This window comes from Geotrypetes seraphini, chromosome 6 (genome assembly GCF_902459505.1).
Source record: "Geotrypetes seraphini chromosome 6, aGeoSer1.1, whole genome shotgun sequence".
In the NCBI taxonomy this organism is placed as follows: domain Eukaryota; kingdom Metazoa; phylum Chordata; class Amphibia; order Gymnophiona; family Dermophiidae; genus Geotrypetes; species Geotrypetes seraphini.
The window spans coordinates 66,302,667-66,311,672 of NC_047089.1; the positions used below are offsets into that span (position 1 = coordinate 66,302,667).

The 9,006-nt window shown below is 44.2% G+C and overlaps 1 protein-coding gene across 1 annotated transcript; it reads left to right on the forward strand.

Annotated features, from left to right (window-relative positions):
- Nucleotides 1-1,817: 1,817 nt before the first annotated feature.
- LOC117361965 (granzyme M-like) lies at nucleotides 1,818-6,780 on the forward strand. The gene is made up of 3 exons (XM_033947609.1): nucleotides 1,818-1,890; nucleotides 2,813-3,070; nucleotides 6,378-6,780. The coding sequence occupies exons 1-3, from the start codon at nucleotides 1,879-1,881 to the stop codon at nucleotides 6,528-6,530; spliced, it is 423 nt and encodes a 140-aa protein (XP_033803500.1). The 5' UTR covers nucleotides 1,818-1,878; the 3' UTR covers nucleotides 6,531-6,780.
- The last annotated feature ends 2,226 nt before the right edge of the window (nucleotides 6,781-9,006 follow it).

Here is a 9,006-nt window from a genome sequence, read left to right on the forward strand (position 1 = left end):
ACCTCTGTCCCTCTACACCAGCATTCTTTGATGCAAGACTTGAGAGTCAGTAGCTGTACCCATTCATACTCTGATTCTTCTCTCTCATCTTAAAGAATTACACATGGGGACACATTCTGTCCCTGTGCCATTCTCTATGCAGAGTCCCTGTGTCATTCTCTATGCAGAGTCTGTGCCGTTTAATGAGTCGCAGCCTTTTAAGATTCTGTATGCTGTATATATTGTATTTCAGTGCCTTTTTAAGATTCTGTATGCTGTAATTCTCTGACTTCTGCATATTGTAACTCGCTGACTGTCCAGCTCTCTTCAATGTGAACCTCCTAGAAGTCTCACGACTATGGCGGTATAGAAGACTAAAGTTATTATTATTATTATCCAGCTAGGCTCTTAGTTTAAACCCTCTATGGTTATCTTAATCTATACTGTTCACTCCTCTCACAGCTATAGATTCTCAATGCTTATAACAGGCGTTACAATTCATTTCTTCACACCTAGGATCCTATGCTTATCCCAGACTTTCTGGCATTCTGTTACTGTATCTCCCTGAGAGGATGTTTCATGCACGTACTGTACTATACTTTCATGTTGCAGGAGGAAGACTCCACTCTAGGATTATTGGTGGGAAGAATGCAAAGTCACACTCCAGGCCATACATGGCTTCACTTCAGGTTGGAGGAGTGCATTTATGTGGTGGGACCCTCATCCAGAAGCAGTGGGTGTTAACAGCTGCTCACTGTTTCCCTAATATGTAAGTAGTAATCAGACACAGCTTCTGTTACAGTGTTTGTCATCCAGGGGGTGTGGGGGTGTCAGAATAGAGAAATCTCTTTCCATAGAGTGGCTGCTAAAATGTAAGACACCTGCTTCTAGCACATATTGTCACTGGGATAGCCATTTCCATTTTTCAAGACTCTCTGTGAAGTATTTTTATATGATATCAGAGATAGTTTATCTTGTCTCCAGGGCAGGATTACCTTTCTAGGAGTAAAAACTTGGAATGACCTTACAGAAACGACCAGAACAGAACCTAATCACACCATATTCCGGAACAAACTGAAAATTCATCTATTTGACACTTAATCACCTTACCCTCTCTTCCCCCTCCACACAGCCCCTCCTTCCTACCTCTTTTCTTCTCCCTTTCCACTCCTCCTCCCGTCTCCATCCCTGCCCATCTCTATATGTCGCCTTGAGCCTGCCTAGGTATGAGCAACGCAGAAATATAAGATTAGATTAAATTAACCCTTTCATGGGCCACCATAATATAAATACATTTCAAAACTTGCATTGTGACTATAAGAAAAAAACTGGCAGAGGAAGAAATAGCAGGGAAGAAACACTGCTTGCCAGCCCCTGAGGGCAGCGAAGTCTCTCCCTTCTTCCTCCTCTCCTTCCCCCTCCCCCCGGCCCCACCCCCAAATAGCATGGAATCTTGCTACTTTTGGGGGATCATACTGGGTACTGTTAGAAATAGAATATTGGATTTAATGAATCTTTGATCTGACCCTGTATGGTTGTTCTTAGGTTCTTTACTGAGTGCTCAGTTTTTTTTCTTGGGCTGGGGCACAGTGGTATGGTTCTTTATTCTGTCCCTTCCTTTCATAAGGAAGTGGTGGAAAGATGTCACTCTCTGAGGCTGCCTCATGTAACCGTCAGAAAAGGCTGGGACTTAGTGATCGAGCAAGTACTGGTGAGGGCTGACTCTCTTGGCAATGAGCATGTTTTCACCCATTTTACTTTCACAGATCCAAGGGGCAGGTAACAGTAGTACTGGGGATGCGCAGGCTGTCCGATGAACTCCGTGCTAAGCAAAAATTTCTCATCAAAGGTTATTTCCCTCATCCTTACTACAATCATGCTACAAAGGAGAATGACATAATGCTGCTTCAGGTGAGTAGTTCCCCTAAGATAGAATAAAGATGATTTTGGAGATCTTATAAGTAGTGAAGCTGAATCTTTACAATGTGCAGGGCCGACGTTGGGGAGGGAGGGCAAACAGGGCAGCTACCTTGGGCTCCACAGCTCCAGGGGGCCTCCATAGACCAGGATGTTACTCCCTTCTTCCCACCCCATTCTGAAGCACCTCCCCCCACCTTTTAAAATGCAAAGGGGTTGCCGGTGTGGCAGCAATTCTCTAGCGCTGCTTGCAGCTTTCTTAGCTGTTCCTCTGCTGCAACTTCCTGTTTCCACTTGGGTGGACCATGGCAGAGGAACAGCGCTGAGGAAGCCACAAGGAACATGGCAGAGAAAGAGTGCTGAGGAAGCTTCCCTGGGTACAGTTGTGTCTTCTAATCCAGTTCCCTGTATGGATCAATTTCGCTTTAAGCTTTTCTGTCTCTAGCTAAGAATGACAGTTCCTATCAGTTTACAATTAGCAACTGAGCAAAAACTCTGTTCATCTTAATTTTCTGTGTTCTCCTGATGTCACATGCAGTTCCCTTCTTTCTGTACCCTGATGTGGTCTTTAACTATGCTTTGGACACTAGTTTTCTTTTGCTTCAATCAACACCTCCACAGTGCGTCTACCCGAGTGCATGTATGCACAGTGTCACCTTCACGCCAGACTCTTGATAAAGGCACAGACACCGAAACACTGCCAGTGTCGAGTCTATTGAGCCATTGTGGCATATTCATCAATAAAGTGATTTTCTTGAACCATACACCCTTGGCTGATCCATTGTCATCGTGCCCTCATGACTCCCTTGTTGTGTGCCCTGACAAGTTCAACACAGCTCCTGTCCAGGACTAGAATATGGTGTGGCATCACAGCTATCGTTCAGACTCTCTCTAACTTTCTTTTTCTTCTCTACAGTTGACTCAGAAGGTTACCCTGAATAAATATAAGAATGTATTGGAACTTCCTAAGATGGACCAGTCCCTGCTGCCCGGGCAGAAGTGCAGTGTGGCTGGGTGGGGGCTTTATCATGCTGGAAGCCATCTTTCAGATGTTCTGCGGGAGCTCAATGTTAAGATCATAGACAGTAGGATGTGCAATAATAGCCGCTTCTGGGCTGGAGGAGTCTTTGAATCCATGATATGTATCCAAGGAGAGGACTCATCTCTATGTAAGGTGAGGAGGAGGAGGGGGTGGTGATATATAGTGACGGCAGTCTCAAGTCCGATGAAAGGAGACAAAGGGACAAAGGCACACATCAGGTGAAAGGGAAGTGGTTCAGGGGTTGTGGCCCCATGTCAAATGAGAGCTAAATCCAAAGGGAGGCCACAGGCCAGTGTACTGCTATTGAATTGTTTGATGGCATCCATTACTTATAATTAAGAGCTTTGCGTATAATAGGCCAGACAGTCTTGTGGCTGTGTTATATTTGGAGAACAAGCATCAATTTGTCAGACTTGGACAAGCAGATTCTCAGTCTTGAGCCAGAGCATGTAGGGTGACCCACTTTTCCCTCTATCACCAATTTTATCTAATGTTTTTATGCGGCCACAAGGGATGATTGTTAGGGTCCTAGGGAGGATTCATTACATCTATACCAGTGGTCTCAAACTTGCGGCCCGCCAGGTATTATTTTGAGGCCCTCAGTATGTTTATCATAATCACAAAAGTAAAATAAAAGTTTCTTGATCATATGTCTCTTTAGCTATAAATGACAATATTATTATTAAGACTTAGCCAAAAGGAAAGATTTATAAACTATAAAGAGTTTTACATCATGCAAAATTGTCATTTCTTTAATAAGACATTAACTATTTTTTTCTGAGGCCCTCCAAGTACCTACAAATCCATAATGTGGCCCTGCAAAGGGTTTGAGTTTGAGACCACTGATCTATACTGATTAAATTCACTTCATTTTCCTGAGTCAGTTCTGCAAGTACCATTGTCCAATCACTGGAAAAATTGTTGTGTAATTGATGACCAGTTGAAAGCAAACTGGCAAAAGCTAAATCCGAAAAAAGAGCTACTAGTTTTATAGGTGGTTGAGAAAGGAACTGAAACATCAAATCCAATCTCTGCCCAAAACTATGGGCTCCTTTTACAAAGGTGCGTTAGGGCTTTAACGCACGGAATAGCACGTGCTGATTTGCCGCACGTGCTAGACCTTAATGCCAGCAATGAGCTGGTGTTAGTTCTAGAAGTGTAGCGCGGGTTTAGCGCGCGCTACAATCCTGTGTGCGCTAAAAACACTAGCGCACCTTAGTAAAAGGAGCCCTATGTGATTTGGTTGTTTCACTGTTGATTCGATGTAGCTATATAAAAAAAACATTTTTATTATTTAGCATTTTGTTTGGCAGATTTTAACCATATCTCCAGTAGTGAGAGTCTATACTACTACTACTTATCATTTCTATAGAGTTACCAGAAGCATGCAGTGCTATACATTAAATGCAAACAGTTATACCTTTAGATTACTGTAATGCCATTTATCTAGGCCATCCAAGAAAATTACTTTATAGACTTTATCAGGTTCACAGTGCTGCAGCAAAGATCATGACAAGTAGAAAGCGCTGAGGGAAGGCTACAGCTTTGCTTCTAGCTCTCCATTGGCTGCCTATTAAGCTACAGATAATTTTAAAAAGCTATTGGAGTAAATATTCAGCTGGTGGAGCTGAATGATTTTTTTTTTTTTTTTTTCCCGATGGCTTTGTGCCTGGATAGTTGATGATGGGCCAAACCCAGGCGCAGGCATTAAATATCTGGGTTTGAAAAAAGACAGATGTACATCCAGTTAAGAGAATATACTCAAATTGCCCTGCACAGGAGATTGAACATAAGAAATGCCTGCACCGGATCAGACCTGGGGTCCATCCAGTCCGGTGGTCCGCGCACGTGGAGGCTCAGCCAGGCTTACCTGGGCGAATACCTTAATCATTTGTATCCCTCAATGTGCCCCGCAAGAAGATGTGCGTCTAATTTTACCTTAAATCCTAAAATGGTGGTTTCCTCCACCACATCCTCTGGGAGAGAGTTCCTGGCGTTCACCACCCGCTGTGTGAAGCAGAACTTTCTGACATTTGTCATGGCCTTGACCCCTCTTAGCTTTAGTCCATGACCTCTTGTCCGAGTCACATTTGACAAAGTGAATAACGCTGTTTCTTGCTCTCCATCCTTTCCCCTTGTCGGTGAGCGAGCTTGCTCCATTTTGTCGATTCCTTTTAATATTTTAAAAGTCTCTATTAGATCCCCTCTCAGTCTTCTCTTCTCAAGGGTGAATAATCCCAGATTTCTGAGGCGTTCTTGGTAGCTGAAGTTCTCCATACCTTTTACTAGCTTCGTCGCTCGCCTCTGCACCCTCTCCAGCAATGTTATATCCTTGGGTTTCCTGTGCACGGAGGCCCCTTTTAGGGAGAGTGTGGCACAGTGGTTAAAGCTACAGCCTCAGCACCCTGGGGTTCAAACCCACGCTACTCCTTGTGACCCTGGGCAAGTCACTTAATCCCCCCCATTGCCCCAGGTGCATTAGATAGATTGTGAGCCCGCCAGGACAGACAGGGAAAAATGCTTAAGTACCTGAATAAACTCATGTAAACTGTTCTGAGCTCTCTTGGAAGAACGGTATAGAAAATTAAATAAATAAATAAAAATGAAATGGTTGCATTTTCCATTATCTGAATTAATTAATGGCAGAGTGCTAATTTCCAAATTGGCGCAAGGACATTAGCATGTGAGCCCCTACCAACACTTATTTACTTGGAAAGTGCGCACTGATCCCCAAAATACTGTGGGATGCTTGAGCACATCCTGTGGTAGTCCTTTTTAACCTGCAGTAAGCATGTGTTAGTGTTCACCACAGCTTAGTAAAAGGACCCCTTAATGTTTTAGGGTGTTATTTATCAAATTGCCCGTGACCGTGATCCCTTGGAAGCAATTACATCTCTATAGAGGGCCCATCTAGGTTTATTTAATTATTGGGATTTATTAACTGCCTTTTTTCATGAAGAGATTCCCCCTAAGCAGTTTACAATACACTGAATAGTAATCAAGTATCTTAAGTACTTCTCCCCTCTGTCCCGGCAGGCTCACAATCTAACTGTGGTACCTGAGGCAATGGAGGAATTAAGTGCCCAGAGTCACAAGGAGCAGGCTGCGATCAAACTCACAACCTCGGGGTGCTGAGGCAGCAGTTCTAACCACTAGGCCACACTTTCTTTCCTTACAACCCCAACATGAATTTCTTGATCCCACGGTTTGGGAAGCTCTCTTTTAGGGTAAAGGCAGAATAAAAATGCTGTTTTAAATTAAGTGTCTCAGGCAAGATGATGGAAGGAGAGAGGAAGAAAAACACATGAGGTGTGAGATCAGCCTGATTGTGTAGCACTGTTAGAGGGGAGAGAGAAGCTTTGGGGCCAGGGATGGGAAAAGAATACATCTGGAGACTCTTCTTCCTTAATGGAGATTCCTGTGTCTGCTTTTATTTCAGGGAGATTATGGGGGACCTCTTGTGTGTGGAAAGAACATACTTACAGGAGTCATTTCCTTTGGCATTCCAACATGCAGCATTGATATATTCAAGCCACCAGTAGTGACAGCAGTGGCTAAATTCATCAAATGGATCAAAAGTACTATGGCTTGACCGTCTCCATTTGCAAGAAAAAATTAAGTGCCTATCTACTCCGAAATTGTATCAGAACATATTTAGTTCCATATGGTGCCCCTGACTGGAATCACCCACCCTGTACTGTTGGGAGACTTTTGATTTTTTGGGGGACTAGAAACTTCTGTGGAAAACAGAACAAGTGCTAGATTGATGAAAGGTTAGTGGATAGCTTCAGGAGTGCACAGAGATGCCTGGTAGGTGCTGACTTACCTTGTGAATATCAAACTCCTACTCCAAAGCATCATGAAATCTGTAGTTATGCAAGAAGATTGCAAACATAGAAACAGAAAAATGAAGGCAGATAAAGACCATATGGCCTATCCATGCCATCTACTATCCCTTCCTCTCCCATAGAGATCCAATGTACTTGTCCCAAGCTTTCTTGAATTCAGATACACTTTGTTATCTCCACCCCCCACCCCCCACCACCACCACCAGGAGGCCATTCCATGTATTCACCACCCTTTCTGTGCATCCTATGCCCCTTCATTCCAGAGTTTCCTTTAAATGACTATCATATTTTCCTCTCCTACTATTCCTTCAAAGTATACATATTGAGATCTTTTATGTCTGTCCCTGTATGCTTTATGATGAAGACCACCAACCATTTTAGTAGCTGTCCTCTAGACCAGTGTTCTTCAACCTTTTTACACCCGTGGACCGGCAGAAATAAAAGAACTATTTTGTGGACCAGCAAACTACTAGGACTAAAATTTAAAAACCCCGTTTACGCCCCATCTCCGCGAGCTCGGTCCCCACAAACCATCTGATCCCATCTGCAAAAGCCGCCATTTTAATTTTATATTGAACGTATTTTATTAAAGTATAAAAAGAAACAATATTCTGAACAATTGTGATTTTATAAATACAAATATACAGAGCACGGACCAACAAAACCCCAGTCTCCCCTCCCCTTCACATATATCCCCTCTACTATCAAGAAAACTGAACAAGCCAAGTTATTATAGAATGCTACATAGAAATATCATGCTAACAGAATATTGCAGTCCCCAATTATGTCTCTAGCAGGATATATATTTCAAATCTGATGACAAAATAGAAATAAAATTATTTTTTTCTACCTTTTGTTGTCTCTGGTTTCTGCTTTCATCTTCTTTTCATTCTTTTCCTTCCAGCATCTACCCGTTCCATCCAATGTCTGCCCTCTCCCCCTTCCATATGTATCTGAGTTCTTTCATTGCCCCTCTTCCCTGTCCATCCAGCCTGTTCCTCCTCTCTCCTTTTTACATCATTCATTCCAGCTTCACTGCCTTCTTCATTTTTATCTCTCCGACACCAGATCTAGCATCTTTATCCCTCTCTCATTTCTCTGCTGACCCCCTTTCCAGCATCAATGTCTCTCTACTTTCTCATTCCTCTCTCTCCCCTTTCCCTCATCTGAACTCTCCATTCCACATTGACCCCCTTCCCCTCCTGTAATCTCCCTGCTAGCTGTTTCCTTCCTTTTTTCTTTCTCCTTTCTTTCCTTCTCCCTTCCCTCCTCCCTCTATCCAACATTAACTCTCTTCCCATCCCTTTCCCTCCTCCCCTCCCAGCAGCATCTCTCCTTCTTCTTCCTTCCCAACTCCCTCTATCCAACATTAACTCTCTTCCCATCCCTTTCCCTCCTCCCCTCCCAGCAGCATCTCTCCTTCTAACTCTCTTCAAGTCCAGTAACAGCTCTCCCTTTATCCAGCAGCTTCCCTGCCTCCTATAGTGGTTGTCTCCCCTTCCAGCAGCTCTCAGTACTTGCCTGCAGGAAGTTAACGGTAAATCACTGCCCTGGCAAATAGGAGAGCTGGTGGGAGGGGAGACAGCCACTGTGAAGGCTCCCCAGGATCTTGCTCGCACACGCTGACCATCTCCCTCCACCTGCACCTGAATCTGCAGCTCTCTCCGTTCTACTCGCAACTTCCCCGTGGCCCTCTTCAGCAACTCGGCAGGGGCGGTGATCAAGACAGGCAGCCGACGTTGGGACCTTCACTCTCTGAGTCCCACCTATTTTGTTTCAACTTCCTGTTTCCGAACAGGCGAGACTCACAGAGGGAAGGCCCTGACGTCGGCAGCCTGTCTTGATCGCCTGAGGCTGGGAGGAACATTAGTCAGCAGGAACTGCAGTCGGGAGGAACCGCAGTCGGCAGGAAATTTAATTGCTGACTTGATCTCGCCGGCCCTGCGCGGACCGGCAGAAATTTTCTGCGGACTGGCACCGGTCCGCAGACCCGTGGTTGAAGAACTGTGCTCTAGACTGACTCCATCCTCTATATATCTTTTTGAAGGTGTAGTCTCTAAAATTGTACACAATATTCTAAATGGGGTTTCACCAGAGTCTCATGCAGGGGCAGGCATTATTTCCTCCTTTTTCCTACTGGCCATTACTCCTATATGCCCAAGCATCCTTCTAGTTTTTGCCATTGCCTTTTCAACCTGTTTGGCCACCTTAAGATCACCA